Here is a 17,120-nt window from a genome sequence, read left to right as displayed (position 1 = left end):
ATAACATAAAAAATTCGGTCGATTTTTCTGAAAAACATGGAACTTTACAACTTAAAATATCATTAATTAATCTAAAATTGTCTTTCTGTAAAAGTAAACAAGGACATCGAGCTTACTAGTATTAATATTTGATTATGTTTTTAATACATGGTAAAATTATATTTGTATGTATACTAAATAATTATTTGACTAAATTTTCATTATGATTTTGATGAGAAAATGTTTTGGTTTATATAATACATCTATAGCCACGGGTTCTGAAAATTTTAGCACATATGAAATCGTTCATCAAAAACAAAAGCTTCAGAAGCCCCACAGAGATCAGTTTTCCAACATGAATGTTATCACCCACTCTAGGGGTTGTTGACAATACTTGAAAAATTGTTACCTAAATGCTGTTGAAACATTTATACATTCACTTGATTATACAAATGTTTCTCTACATACAGAATGATGTCAGTCAACCTTTTATGTATTGTATGTAGGTTTATTTTACTCTTCCTAGGGAATGATGTTATAAATTTTTAATTTAATATTCTAAAGCTATGACCACAAATGTGATAACCATATACTACTTGCATAAGTAATGTTCTGTTTTGATGAACCATATGCTATGGAAAAAGTCAGTTTTTAAAAATATTCTATATTTAAATCACATATGTGAAGATTTTATTGCAACATAGTTTTAAACTGAATTATGTCATGAACTAATATCACATCACAATTAGGATGAACATAGTTGTGTTTAAACATTTTTAATGCTGTATTTATTCAAAAATAAGATCACTCCCTTTTTTATTATATTTTCGCTTTAAAATTTAGTGGGTTCTAATAATCAAACTTCAGAATGAGAAGAAGGAATATGCAGAGAATAATTATGCTATTTAAATACTCAATAAGCCACAAAGGTAAATACTGTATGTATAAACTGCATAATAATGGTAAAAATTATAATTTACAGGTAGACCTTTTAAATGCCACTCAAGCTATTCTTTATGATGTAAGTTCGAGTCTTTTATTTTTCGCATCCTTGATAATATTTTATAAATTAGGCTTTTATATAACATAAAATGGTTTAAGAATGCATAAACTTGCATAACATTACTGGAGGAATAAATAGTAAATATTTTGTAAAATTACCACATATCCTTCTTTTAAATTAGTTAATGTGAACAAAAACTCAAAATGTACAAACAATATTGTTAACTGAAAATAATAGGTGAGTAATTGCTATTCATTTGGACTATTCACTGCAACCAGAAGATTTTTTTTTAATCAGAAAATTTATTCATGTTGTCTAATTTTTCTTCATACATCTGCTAATGTCTTAGGCAAATACTTTTTATTTAGCATCACTAAATAACCACTTATCTACATTTGATTAAATTCAAATACAGGCAAATGATTAAAAAATAGCAAAGTTAAACACAAGCATCTTAATTTACAAAAAAACTTTGACTATTTAGTAAATAGAATAGACACACAGTTTTCAGAGTATTATGACTGTTTCTTATCATAGTCAACTATTAATTATATGGCATAAATTATTGAATGAATTAAAAGTTATAAACTTATTAAGCCTGGTTGTTACTAACATGAGGTACGTAAAAAAGATCAAATGCAAAAACTTGATGAAGGTACGGAATGATGCAGGAATAAAGTTTGAAAAAATATGAGGAAAAAGAACATGTAAGTACATGCACATTTGAATAAAATGTACTTCTGGAGAGAACACACATTAATGTTAGGGAGGAGTAAAACAACGAAAAATGCATTCCATATATAAATTAATAAAAAAATAAAAGAGTCGAATAAATTAGAAGGCTATAACTGTTCATTATTCACATATGTTAATATAAATAAACAACTATACAATCACTATGAAATTAGATACAATGAATTTTATTTAAAAAGTGAGTAAAAATGAATGGGGGAGGTGAAGAAACAAGACTTGCTTTCTCTCTAAAAAGAATCTTTCTACCTGCCTTTTAAATGTATACACTGAACAATACAAAACATTAGAAGAAAAAAAAAGAAGTGAACTTTTAATGTTTAATTTTACAGTTAATTATTTTAATGTTAAATTTAATTTTACAAGAATGCAGAAAAAGTTAAATATGCAAGAAAAATATTCCTGCATACATTATTTAACAGCTGAAATATTTGACAGTTAACAGTTGAAACATTAAAAATAAAAAATATTACAGAACAATGGAGGAAAACATGAAGTGTCCCTGGGCAATAATTCATCATATTTAAAATCAATAACAATATTCCACAGATGAACTGAGGAATGCTAATGAAAATGAATTTGTTTTAAGAAAATTTATACACTCCAAACCTTTAAAAATTTACTTCTTAAAAGTTTGGATGCATCAATATATTGAATGTGGATGTTTTTTAACATAAACAAAACTTGATAAATGTAATACTGTGCTATAAAAGTACACCAATGTAATATAGCATACAATTCAAATAGAGTTAGACCTTGAACAATATAATTCAGAATGTTTCAAACTTTGATATATATCAAAGGCTTCCAATTTGGCTATCTCACATATAACACTATGAAAAATATTAGAATTTTGTAAATACACTAGACTACAAAAATTAAATTCATATAGTAATTCAATTAAAGATTTCCTTTTTCATAAAATTTTAACACTGATTATTACTGTAACAGGTTGTATAACAAAAAATGTCAATTTTAAAACGGATGTGATATTCAATAGAAAATGTCTATTCACTCAAAACTTCATATATGTCAGGAATAAGACGGAGTAAATATCTTTCATGTCGTTATAATTCTTATAAACATTAACTCTGAAAAGTGGCATCCCTACTTTCATAACATACAAGCAGTTTCAGCAACTAAAATATAGCTTTGAAAATTACATATACAGTCAAAAGTCGTTAATTCGGACACCCATAATCCGGACCTCAAAGCTAAAAACTTTCTGCGCACAGGCGTTTTACGCGTGCGCTTAAGACCTTGACTACTGCACATATGCGCGCGCGCAAGTGCAGAATACGTTTTCGCCTGCGCGTTTAATGTATAACGGACGGTGTAAGCTAAAATTATCTAATTATCTATTTCAGTTAATGTTAATGATTGCGTTGTTCCTTAATCTTCGAATTGGATCCCGCTTATTATTTTTTGCAGACCGTAAGAGCAATTTTATAAAAGTAAACTTGAACTTTCGATTATGTCAAATAGAATTTCCGATGCTGAAACTTCCAAAGGATCTACAAAACGAAAGTATGTTTCGATGTCCATCAAACAAAAAGTGGAATTGCTCCAAAAAATGGATAAAGACATGAAGAAGGTGACAGAGAGGTTAGTGAAAACAAAAAAAATTCGATTGACAAGTTAGTCGGTATTCTAGGCACAGCAATTACGGGACTTGAACAGTGGAACTTTGTTACTGAACAAGAAATTATGTCTGTTTATAGAATTAAAGAGAAAGTATTATCACATAAAACGAAGCAACTGAAACAATTTATATTGAAAGAAATGTTTAATAAAGTAAACAAATAAATATTAAGCTTTTTTTTTTTTTTGTAAATTTTGATACCCTTTAGATCATAATTGTTCTTTATTTCATAAATAGCGGTTTCATATTTTTAATTTTAGAATTTCTGCATGCCATCTTACGAGATTTAAACTGATGATCTATAATCCCGAAAAATCGATAATCCGGAATCGCCGAAGTCCCAACGAGTCCGGATTAATGACTTTTGACTGTATTTAAGAATTTACATTACAATATTTATATATAAGCTGCCCAGCAAAAGATTTTGGCATATGTGTTGTATTTGTAAAGTAATATAATAACAACAAAATTCCTTTATGTAATGCATCATACAAAATGTACATTGTTTTAATGGCTTATTTCATATTCATATTATTATACCAAATACTGCTTTAGTAAAAATTTTACCTGGGGAATTCTCATAATTAAATCAAAATAACTTTACACTGAAATTTCAAAAGTGAAGGATACTTATTTTGCAATAAAGTTTGGGGCATAATATATATTTTTTAATAAAGGCGTGGGCTTCCTCTAGCATAAATACAGGTAGAAGTGGGCAGGACAGTAGAATTTCACCATTGGTCTTATGTGTATAGTCCTGCCTTAGTAACTATCAGTTCCAACCCAGTTCTGAGCGAGAATACTTCTTATATCATTGACAGGGCTTCTGATCTAAAGTCAGAAGCAGAATACTTGCCCTCTCAACAGAAAAATAAGGAGAACACCCTGGTAGGGTGATCCAAGGTTGTCTCATTCCAAGGTTCCTTCTCTACTGACAACAACCACTCGAGAGGACTTTCAGCTCGCTATTTACTTTGATTGCCCCCTTGCTGCTTAGACACTATTTGCTTACAAGCTTTCTCGGGGTTTCAAAGCTGGACCCACTGGTACGGCAATCTGCATTACTAATCGCTGTACCAGCTGGGCAGCTCCATCTAGCACAGCACAGAGAGTGAGAAAAATTCTCGAGATAGAAGTCTACCTGACAGATAGCAAGCTGTTACTTTAGATAATTATAGTCTATTACTTTAAAATAGTAACTTCAAGGTCATTTTCTGTCACTTAACTTGCCTCGTAAACATGGAAATGACAATTGCAGTAGATTGTTTGAGTTGCCTGCTCTCTCCCCACTTCATTTCTGCTTAGTATGTTTTGCTTCATGAAAAGCTCATGAATGAAGGTTGACTTGAGCTACAGCCTCAAATGAGATGGAGAAGATAATGCAGTGATGACAAGCACTACAACTGCAAATCCAGAAGGTAGTAATGGCCTTGAATTGCTTATTTTAAAAAACAGACCATTGTAAGAAGTGTTGTGGCAATTTAGGTCCATAAATTTATAGTCTCCACTATGCTCAAAAACTACCATCAGCTTGTAACACTGTAAGTGATGCACTGTGCCAGAAGATCTACACGAACAGATGAATTTCTGTGGATCTTCAGCTGCCGATCATGCTAAGCTGAGCTTCAATGAAATCACAGATATACCACCAGTATCACTTATATTGAATACAGACATTACTGCATTATTGCTTATCTGTTACCATGGGCAATTCTGGCCATATATAGCCAGTCATGGTCATTAAAAATCCACCATTGGCCAGCACATAATATTTTGTATGAGATATCTGTGGTACATCCATAACACCAAGGATACAGGAATTGTTGAATGTCTCAACAAATTCAAAAACTAAATGTCCCATTTCTTCAGTTCCAACAGTCATTCCATATTCAAAATATTAGAATTTATACCAACTTGCTTTAATCACACCAGAATTCATTTTAAAAGACTTGTGAAATTACAAATGATAATGCCATTTGATATTTTTAGAAGTTTTTGCAAGTACTACCTGAAAATTCGTATACTGCTATCCCACGATTTTTGTAATACGAGTCTTCTGAAAAGTATTGTACTAATTTATCTTCCTAATCAAAAAGTATTCTCACATTATTTCTAAATTATGCAGTGGTACTTGCACTGAACACGTTAGCTGAATTTTTAATAATTACAAATATGAAAGAAAGTCAATAAATAAGTTATAAACTGCTCTAAGAATATAAAAAAATAGACATCGGTGATTAGCACCAAAAAGTATACCAAATATCAAATTGGCATACCAAAAGTAATGCCAATCAAATTTTTCAAACGAAGTCAAAAAGTAATATCGCCAATCACTGAGGTCATATCAAATGAAAATTACTACAAGAGAAATTTATATTAGCGAATCAATGCACTGTGATTTCGCCTTTTGCTAATACATTTGTGAAGGCAAAAAGTTAATATGCTGCATGACTGCTGCATCATATTGCAATGTAATGTTGCAATTTTAAATTGAAATTCACCAAAACATTCATTCTCTGAACTGTACAGCATATTGTTCCATCATGATAATGCCATCCTTTATGTGACACAAACGAATCAGATGTGCCTTCCTGAATTCTAGTGACAACTTCTTTAACAGTCTTGGTAGAAGTCTGACTTAGCCTGAAGTGATTTTTTTCATTTGGTCATCTCAAAGCTTACCCGGTAAATGCTTCACAAACTCTGAACAAAGTGTTCATACATGCTACAATACATATTGGGACCATCGTACACCAATGGAATATATCTAGATAAGGTTGCATAAAAAAATTAAACTGGTTGTTGTGTATTTCATGAAGTTTTATTTCTGCAGCCATCTACTGTTTATTGATTGACTACCAAACATACCATTTAGCATTTAAATACACAGAGGATTTATTACCACATGTAACATATTAAAAAATCAGAAAAAATAATAAATCTGAATTATATATAATCTGCATATATTATTTAATAATAAAATTATAAAATGTGAATATAATTTACAAACATGTACAACTTCTTTACAAATGTTTCAATATTACTTTTGTTAAAGAAATATAAAATTAAGAAATATTTTTATATGTTTCCTTTTTAATTTTAAGCAAGTATTTTAATAAAATTAAATAAAGCTTATCAGGTCTTGTTCAGATTTTGGTTGTAAAGCAGCTCGTTTCTTCTTCTGTTCTTCAAAAAGTCGTCGGAAAATTTGGCCATAATATTCATGAAGTTCTATAAAAAGATACCTTTGTCTAGTTCCTTTCAAACGTGCTCCAGCACCATGATGAAGCAAATCATCTTCAGATGCTGCTGCTGTAATAGCAGAACCCGCACCAGCTGAACGGCTACCCTCTGCATCAGCTTCAGCCTTCCATTTATCAAATGGATTGAATCTAGGAGCACGTCCACCACCGGCAGCGTGCCCAAAAAGACAACCATCAGATCTATTTGTTGGAAGCCCACTAGCTTTCAGACGGTTTGGCACAGATGATACAGCTTGCTTTTCCAATTCCATAATTTCATCTAACTGTCGTTGAAGCTCTGCTACCATCAATTTGATATAATCATAACTTGCTGAAGCAAGTGCCTTCATCCATTGTTCCATATTTTCCTGACTATTGGCACATAAAATATATGTTCTATTTCCAGCTCCATGAAAGACAAGTTTAAAAGCATATGTTTCTTCATTTTCAGCTAATTCTACAGTACAACCTTCCAAAATCACTAATCCAACTGGTTCTTTGTCATCTTTCTTCTCAAAATAAAACAAAAGATTACCTTTTAAAACAAACCATCTTTTCTGAAAACTTTTATTAACTTCACCTCTTTTTCCCAACCAACCTTCCCTGTCTATACAAGCCTTTGATACAGCAAAATTAATCAAATTCTTCTCATTGATCTTCATTTTACTTTACCAAAGTGTAATACCTAGGAGGAGAGAAAAAGATCTCAATATATAAATAGAAACAAATAATAATAATAAAAAAATGATGCTAGAAGTTCAGTCTATTATCTTTAATCATGAATAATCAAATTAGATTCTCCTGCATAAGATTTTAATCCTTTCATGAGGCAATTATTAGATTTTCACTCCCCGGTGAATTTGTATTTTTACAAAGGGTTTTTGAGAAAAATAAAAGATTATCCCTTAAGTATTTATTTTGATTTTTTAAATAATTTTTCTCAAATATTTAAGTCTTAATGTTAGAATTTTAGTCCATGTTCAGTAGCATTTAACGTATAACCAACATAAAGAAGATATGATGGCACTATTATTATCATTCGACTCAAACTTTGAGAATAGCAAGCCATAAAAAGAAACATAATGAAAACAACATAATTGTTGTTTGACTTCTAAATTAACATAATGATTGACAAGTTGTCATGAAATACTCCCTCACCATTTTTAATTATTCCAAAATAGTTGTAACTAATATACCTGCTTTACATTTATACATTTTTTCAAGCCAAAAATGCATTAAAAGTTCAGAAGTTTCGTGATGTTATATTCCAGTTCCCCACAGAATAAGGATCAATAATCATATCATACATGTTTGTCCCATGTAAAATCTCAATTTAAATAACCCATTTATTTCTAAAACCAAACTCATGAAATGATTACTGCATAGAAATGTGCAAGAGATTTTCAGAAAACACTTAATATGCTTCTCTACTGCTATTTTTTAATTTTGCCCTGTTTAAAATGCATATGTAGGGAGAAAAAGCACAGAAAAAGGAGGCAGAAAGAAATAGTATTCTCTGTAGAATATAAATTTTGATAAAACCTGATCGAATTCTCTTAGCTTGTTTGCTTTCTTTTCGATTACAAAAAGCAATCCAATCAGAGGTTGGGAGGGGGGAGATGATTCTAATGACAACTATTAATGAATGGCTAATTGAACGAATTCATTCAAATAATGGCTAATAAGTTAAAACTTCATAACTGCTAGCTATGAGTGGCATGGTACTGATATATAGTGCTTATGAAATATTTCACAGATGAAGTTCTACCTTTTACACACAAGACACAAAAGCTAACTGTAAATGAGATTTAAGCACTTAACTAAAGAATTTAACTTTAATTAATTAAGAACTTAACTAAAGATGATATAAACTTAGTTGACTAGAATACTACTATAGTATATTATTTGTATACTACCTTTCTAATAGCAGAAGAGGAGAAATTGGATACTTTTCTTTTATTGGAACCAGTTTCAGAAATGCATGTATATGTGCCAGTATGCATGTATATATGTGTGTGCATACACATATATGCACTTCTGAATCCGGTCCTGATTAACAGAAAAATACCGGAAATTGATTTGCTCAGTCCAAATTAAAATGAGCAATTACTATTTTAAGTACTTTAAAAATGCTTATTTTTTTGCTATTTGTCTTCTATATGGCAGCAGAAAATACCATTGATTCAATTCTGGTTTAATAGAGAAAAATTTGTTGATAAATATAATAAAACATCCCCGAAAACATAACTGACTATGGTAAACAATAAACTGGAAATTTATTCACTATCAATGTAACATAAGTTGCTTAATATATAAATATAAACTAAAACACAATTATTAAACTTAACTGGAACCATTTGGCAACAAAGTCTTAAATTCATAAATTTTAGTTAAATAGATCCTTGTGCATTATTTTATTTTGTATCACTTTGCAGCATGTTACGTCTCTCTTTCCTTAAACTTCTCTGCATTGCAAAATCTTTTGCCCAATAGCTGCTCAGTGTTAAAGCAAAGATTTTCCAACTATAAATACAAATGCAGTTATTACATATCACTTTTTGTCTGCTTGCTATGCCTAGGAAAGTCATGGCTCATCGCTAAGCTTTTTTTTCTAATACCAAAAGTATAAACTGAATATATATATATATAAATGGCAGGTGCATTTGGCATCCCCAGTGTGGCACGAATTTAAGTAAAAATGTATTTCTGAAGAATTTTTCCTGCTCAAAATAAAAATGGTGTTTTAATGATCAAGCTAGTTGCGGTTTTTCCTCCCGTCATCTACGGAGTAGTTTTCCTCAAGCGTGAATAAGGAGTGAATTGGTTTCATCTTCCACAAGTGCTACAAAATCACACGTGCAAGTAAAATATAAAAGAAAACTACTAATTTTACTTTGGCAATAGTCCCTTTTATTTCTCATTTTAACTTGCTTACTCCCACTTCCTTCCTAAAAGTATAAATTGTTTATAATACATAAATTTGAAGTGTTTCATCTATCATGCCATCTTATGTAGTGCATTGTGGATATTTTTTATTCAATCTCAGATCAAAATTTCAACAAAGAACCGACTCTGTATCTCTCACTGCTGATGAATATATATTTATTTTCCCCCTTTCTTTTGCTCTGCTTCTCTTGCCATTTGGATGCTACTGTACTTCTTTCTTTCTATCGCAATAATATATAAAACATAAATGTTACATTATGGAACAGAAAGAAATATAATTTACATATGCTATGACTGCATTTTATTTCCCCAATATGAGTTTCAAGTTTATTCTTCATTACAGTTCATCCATGCATGCTTCAAAATGCGTCTGCATCATTCCCAAATTATCATATACGTATCGAAGGGATTCAATATAAATTTGTATTTGTTACAGCATTTAATAGAATTTTGTCAGCAGTTCACTTAAATAACAATATAATTCAATTAAATTTATTTAACATATACATTAATTAACATATTTAATATAGTTAAGTAAAAAATTTACTTAACTGTAAGTATGCTATTTTGCTATTTACTTAAATAGCAACATATATCAATGTGCTGGAAAATTCTACTTTTCTACTTATTTCAGTACACAGCAAATTTCTATTTATTATTTTATTTAATACAATCTAGCTAGCAATTTATTAAAAAAAAGTATAGATAAAGATACCTGAAAATTCATTTTTATAGACCCCTTCTTATAGCCACAGTTCAGCAATTGCTGCTACTAATGCCTTAAACATAAACTATAACAGCTCCTTTTTCCATTGAAGGAAGCTTGAAAATAGTATGCATAATGAATATTTTTACGATGAAAAACCGTTATATTGACACAACACAAGCATGTAAAAGCAGCTAAAATTGGTAATGATTTGTTTCTTCCACAGCACAGATTGGTATCTGTTTATTTCTTGCCAGTGCATAAACATGTCAAATCTACTTTCTCACCGAGACAGCTATAGAAGTCAAGTACCCAATTTGAGTTAAGCTTTTTCCGTGGGCTATAGGGTCCAATTTTGAATGTATTTTGGCCATTTAGTCACTTATTTTAACTGAAAGGAACAAAAAAACAAATCGACAGGGTATTGCACTTTGTAATTCATATTAAGGAGTAAATTTTAAATCTCCATAGTTTACTGAAATTTCTTGAGACACATTTAAAGTAGTGAACGTGCGGGACATATATGTCCCAGCCCCTGGGAAAAGGTTAACAGGATGCCAGACGTGGTATTTGCATCATGAACATCTACAGTTAATATTTAAGCAATTCTCTGATGCTTTTTGAGCAAAAATATCAAAGAATTCCATTAATTTGGTATCACACACAACATTGCCATTAAGTGCATTAACTATTATATTATTATTCATGGTTAATCTTTGGATTATGGTAACTTGGCGATTAACCCCGCTACAGCAACCTGCTAGTTTTTGTTTGAACAGCATTTTGTTTTCAAAGTTTTTTTTTTTAACTCAACATTTTTTTTTCAACAATCTGCTGGCCAAATTATGCTTATGCTAGAACTTTTATGGAATAAAAGTGCTTAATCATGACGAAGATTAGGTGCAAAATTGGGAGAAAGTACAGAATCGCCCACTGCTTGCCGCGTTTTTAAGAATTGCACATACACGGTATCATCCATGTACACGTCGACCTATTTTCACTTAAAAAAAGATCCCAGAATTGCACAAAAATGGCATTGTGCAAACTCTTAACTTCATCCATGCACACTGCTAAAGTCCTAGCTAGTAACATTTATCGCCTTACCAAAATGTCGCCAAACTACCTGCTACCATATTCCAAAGATTAGCCTTATTGGTTAACTATTACATTCATTACATATAAAATATTTATTCTTTTCATGAAGCTGTATGTAGCATTAGGACAGCCGCCATCTAGTTAGACTTTGCACGAGTGTTTATGTTTGGAGTTAAATGGCATCTTGTTAAGATAAAAGTACTATCATTTATTCCTAAGCTAATTTTAATACAGGAAATCTAGCTGTACAGAATTTTCTGACTGAACATATCGAACTGTTCAGCATAACTTAATATTACATATGTTATATTTAAAATGGGGGTGAGTTCATTCAGATGTTGCAGACAAAAAATGATATAACTTAAAGAGACTTTCATTTCATGCCAAAACTATTAATGCTTTAGAATCATAAGAGTTTTGTGTAATATAATCTTGTTCTAATGTTGGTATTGAGTAAATGAAACCAGGTATACTGTCTCTCTATCGTGAGGACAACGCTTGCCCTTATGTCTAACTGGACTAACATGAAAAATTTATTACTTTTTTTTTTTTAAACATAACATTATTATTGTCAGTAAATTACTTAAAAAGCACACACAGACAGTCTCCACTTTACAAATTTTTACAGATATGAACAAACCTGTTACAGAAGTAACTGCTATCCCATTTTGAAAATCATAAAATGTTATAATGGTACAAAGTCTAAAATCTAGATGTTCAATATCCAGACCTTCGAACCGCCAGCAAAATATATATTTAATTTCCCTGTAGAAAGTCTAGGAAAGGAGAATACAAAAGGAGGCAGGTGTACTGTTAGTGCGACTTTTCTCTGGATTGACAGATTTCTTCATGTTACTTTTAAACACTGCTGGCTAAGGAGTCTCATGGTGGCCAATAACAAAACACCGACAGGCCTTGTATAGCTGTTGCCCAGGATCGCACTTTCGGTTCTTGAGTTGTTGCAGGGGGTGTTAAACATGCACTGCACATTTTGCACCTTGGTACAATCACTGCAGATCCTAAATTCTGCTGCCCAATACATCCTAAATTCTACTGCCTAGCACCTCTTCTAAATTTCAAAAATTTGGGAATGACCAATAAGGCCTTCTAAAATTTTTGCCACCTTTAAATTCTGACACACCTGGTTGCAACCACAGCAGTTGCACCTGCTCTGGCTCTGTAGGGAGGGGGGTTAAAAACAATAATTCTATGTGCTGCCATACCTACATGTCATCTTACTAATTTAAAATACAGAAATTTCCAAAATTCAGAATTGCCGAAGTCCTGACCAGTCTGGACCTTGGATTCTTGTACAGCGAGTGCAATTAAGTTATACAGTACAAAGTCTTTAATCCAGACTCCTCGGGACTTCGGTGATTCCGGATTAGGGGTTTTTCTGGATTATAGATCATCAATTTAAATCTGGTATGATGGCATGCAGAAATTATAAAATTAAAAATATGAAACCGTAATTTATGAAATAAAGAGCAATTATGATCCAAAGGGTATCAAAATTTACAAAATAAAAACCTTAATATTTATTTGTTTACTTTATTAAACATTTCTTTCAATGTAAGTTGCTTCGTTTTATATGCTAATACTTTCTCTTTAATTCTATAAAGAGACATTATTTCTTGTTCAGTTACAAAGTTCCGCTGTTCAAGTCCTGTAATTGCTGTGTCGAGAATACCGACTAATTTGTCAATCGAAATTTTTTCATTTTCACTAACCTCTTTGTCACTTTCTTCATACATTTATCCATTTTTTGCAGCAATTCCACTTATAAAGGTATTATGCACAGTTTGTAGCTTTGAGGTCCGGATTATAGATCATTCCGGATTAAAGACTTTGTTCTGTAAGAAGTTTAAATGCTCAACATGACTAAGTATAAAATATGATGTTATACACATACATACCATTACACCTACAGATTTTCAAGCAATTTCATTAGCAAAAAGCTAAAGTATATTTCAAAGCAAAAAGTGCAATTTTATTTAAATTCATTAAAAATTAATTTATTACTGCAGCATTTCACAAAATCATCTGTTTTTGGTTCCTCAAAATTTTTGCAAATAACTGCAAAGTTTAACTGCATTTATATTTTTCTTTGCTAACAATTTAAGGGCCGTTTCCACTGGGGTTTATCTAAGCTAATGGAGACAACTGATGCAGCTGACCAATCTCCAAAAGCAGTTTTTTCCCATAGGGCAGCAAGTTGAAAAATCTGAAATGCAGGCATAATAGAGCTAGCCGACAAATGGAACTGACTGCTTTAGCTCAGATAAACCCCAGTGGGAACGGCCCTTTTAAGTTCAGAAGACAGTTGAAAAGTACTCCTGGATAAACTACTGGTAACTATCATAAAATTATTTCTTTAAAAGAAATCTACATTCCAGTATAAACACATGGTAATCTGATGGATATTGAGTTTTCTTAATTACCTTGTAAAGCACCTCACACGAACTAATCTTGACTGCAGTTCCCAAGAAGGATATCAGAGGAACAAACACAGATATAGATTTGGACAAACACAGTACATACAGCTACAATGAGGTGGAACGTAAATAAGAGAAGTAAGGTTAAACGACATGTTTGGAAAGTTTCTCAAGTGTGAAAACATATGCCCCGTCTGGATAATTTGATGAAAAATCTGCTCAAAATACGGTTTAAATTACAAATGCAAGGGAAATTAAAAGAATACAAAATTGAATAAAAATAATCAAGTTAAATACAATTGACCAATTACTCAAGACAGAAAAACTTATAAATTATATATAACTAAACTTTTAAAACAGCTTTTTCATCACCAATGCCCATTTCATTCATCAGTGAGTTTTCAGAGATCCAGAGAATAAAAATAAAAACCTTCAACTATATTCTCTCACTTAAAGTTTTCACAGATTTTTTAGATATATGACGTTTGGTTTTGGATTTTCTTATATTACAAATATTTCCAATGGAACTTACCACTGAATACTGATACTATTCATTAAAATACAAAACATGCTATCACTTCAAATTTCAGTTCATTTTTGTGTCTTCCTTTCTTTCCTTCTATATATGGAACACGAAAACATTCATAAATAATAAATCGGAACACCTCAAAACAAAATTTTCAATAGTTATCACTCGCAGAAGATCTTCAGGAAGGAAAAGTTTATACTCCGTGATTAGGACCAATGACAGAGGACTATTCAGAGGGAAGAGTAAGAAGATATCTTTCGAATAACGCGAAGTTAAAATTTCGGCATCAACATGATAGAAGTGTTGCTAGGCCACAAAAATATCCACAAATTTTCCGATAAATCTCACAAATTTCAGTGATCTTATTTTTGAGATGCTGCTAGTTACGCAGGTTACTTTTTTATTTAATTCGTGTCAGCGAATAAGGAGGGAAACACTCCAATATAAAATTTAAAGTAAGGAAAAGCAATCTTGATAGTTATTTTTTGTCGAATTTACCTGTAACCGTAGCTTCGTAGTTTTGGTCTACCTCTCCCTGTCAATTATTATTGCACTGTGGGTGAAAACAACAGTATGATTGAGCTGTCCGATGTGTTTACTTATTTTGAATGTTTATCCTGACGTTTTTAAAAGTTCTCTTTTGAACCGTAGCTAGATGTCGGTCTTTATTACTATCAAATTTGTTAAATTCTCCAACTATGAGTGTATTCGGTGACTTCCAGAAAGCCTGGGCTCAACGTTTTCCTGGGTGCGAATTACCCCAAGCATGGGAAGAGGATGTAAGAGCAAATTTAACGAAACATCGACAAAGAGTAGCAGCTTTAAATTCAGAGTTGGAAAAAGAAGAATTTTACGTTGAGTATTTAGAGCATTTGCTAGCAGATGTGGAGCGAGTTAAGCAAAATCCGCTATTCATTAACGAAACTGCAGAGGGTAAAGAAGCTGTGTCTGATGGTAAGAAAAATGATGAAAGTAAATCTAGATATATAGATAAAGCACTTACAAATTCGAATAATCCAGAAGTTGAAATTGGGTGTAATACTTGCACTGATGAGTTAAGTGATCAAAATAGTTATATTACTGTCATAGCTGTTGGTGGACCAAATTCACCATCTAACACTCTGTGCGCCAAAGGCATTAATGAAAGTGAGTCCCATGAAAAGGTGGAGGGAAAATTGTGCACTCATAGTGATGATTTGTGTAAAGTAGAAACTGAAACTAGCTCTTCATTGCAGAAGAAAAAACCGCCAGCACCTCCAAAAAAACCTCGAAAATCAATTCCTGTTCAAGCTGTACCTCCTGTGAAACAAGCAGCGGTATTGAACCCAGTGGACAGTTGTAAAAAGGATGAAAAACCGGTGACTGATACAAGTTATATGGATTGTAGTGATAATCTAAATGCCACTCTAGTCAATCAATCTAAAACTGAAAATATTGAAAATATCACAAACTGTACTATCGAAAATAGTGCCATTGAACTGCTTGAATCTTCACATAAGGTTTTAGAAACATCAGGCGATTCTTGTATATTAAAACAAAATGTAAATGAATCACATTTATATGATGATGAAAATATTTATGATACTGTTGCTCCAGATGAGGGAGAAGTTTCCAGTTCAAATACATTAGCAAGTGATACTTCAAAGGAGGATTGTGAAGGAGATTATGTTGTATTTTCTGAAGCATATGATTCTTACCAAGAGTGCCCTCCTGCTATAACATCCCGTTCGAGAATTGCCGAATGCTTATTGACTACTCAGAGAAGCGTTGAAGAAGAGAGTCCAGAATATGCAACATATATGAATATTGATTATTTCTTGAAAAAAGGGACTGCATCTAAAGCATTACGAGCAGAATCTGTGGGGGGTGACTCTGATGATGATGATGATGCCTTCTTAGCTCGTTCATTCTCGAGTGACCATGAAGTGGAACCTGACCAAGTGGCAGACTATACAGAGAAAAAAAACAGTGCTACATCTGCACCCACAGATGATGTTTTTGAAATGGATTCAGGTAACATTTTTATAAAATCTAATTATATAAATTCATTACAGAAGAAACTACTAATAATTTATGATCAGTGACCATATTAGGATAACTTAACTAGTTACTGATTTATTAATTGATTAACTAAGTAGTAGCAGATTACTCTTACTAGTTACTGATTTACTAGTAGTTTATGATCAGTGACCATATTAGGATAAATTATTTGCACTTGAAATATAAATTCACATATATAAGAAACTTGAAAGAACTAGGGTATTAGATAAAAAAAATATTATAATCTTAAAGAAATGTATTTTTTATTAGTTTATTTTTGGTTAAAAAAGTCTTAATTTACTTATTTATTGAACTGGAGTAAAAATTGAAGTTGATGTCCGTAGAATGAAAAAACTTTTTTGTTTTTGTTAAAATTATATTGCGGGTGCCCTTTGGCGATAATTGGTGATTTTTTGCAGTACATAGACACCGAGTTTGTGCAATTCTTTTATTTTTTATTTTAGCCAAACATCACCACTACAGAAATTCAAAATAACAAGTCAAAGAATTGCACAAACTTGATATCCATGTACACATCGACCTATTTTCACTTAAAAAAACATCGGAGAATTGGAAAAACTAGGCATTGCACACTCCCTTTACTTTGTACATGTACGCATCGATCTATATTCACTTAAAAAGTCAAAAGAGCAGCCAACAAAAAATATGTAATCTCAATAAACGACATTTTAAATCAAACAATGAAATAACATAAAAAAGAAAATTCATCTTAGCGCTACACAGAGGAAATAT

At 31.5% G+C, this 17,120-nt stretch overlaps 2 protein-coding genes across 2 annotated transcripts in view; one reads left to right on the top strand and one right to left on the bottom strand.

The window, feature by feature from the left end:
- Positions 1-639: 639 nt before the first annotated feature.
- LOC118198878 (sesquipedalian-1-like) lies at positions 640-14,536 on the bottom strand. The gene is made up of 2 exons (XM_035370659.2): positions 14,331-14,536; positions 640-7,301 (listed from the first exon to the last, which is right to left on the bottom strand). Exon 2 carries the CDS (start codon positions 7,276-7,278, stop codon positions 6,496-6,498), a length of 783 nt encoding a protein of 260 aa, XP_035226550.1. The 5' UTR covers positions 7,279-7,301; positions 14,331-14,536; the 3' UTR covers positions 640-6,495.
- A 107-nt stretch (positions 14,537-14,643) lies between these two features.
- RhoGAP1A (Rho GTPase activating protein at 1A) overlaps positions 14,644-17,120 on the top strand; it is a 116,830-nt gene continuing 114,353 nt past the window's right edge. The window contains exon 1 of the mRNA XM_085810393.1: positions 14,644-16,340. Coding sequence (XP_085666519.1) covers positions 15,026-16,340 — 1,315 coding nt within the window. The 5' untranslated portion in view covers positions 14,644-15,025. The remainder of the gene's footprint in view (positions 16,341-17,120) is intronic.

Source organism: Stegodyphus dumicola, chromosome 2 (genome assembly GCF_044657685.1).
Source record: "Stegodyphus dumicola isolate Sdum_Otavi_A_Nest chromosome 2, ASM4465768v1".
Taxonomy (NCBI): domain Eukaryota; kingdom Metazoa; phylum Arthropoda; class Arachnida; order Araneae; family Eresidae; genus Stegodyphus; species Stegodyphus dumicola.
This window is presented reverse-complemented; position numbering and strand designations above follow the sequence as displayed.

Excerpts from the sequence above, each read along its gene's own strand:
- LOC118198878 (XM_035370659.2), bottom strand. The coding sequence starts at position 7,278 with ATGAAGATCAATGAGAAGAATTTGATTAATTTTGCTGTATCAAAGGCT.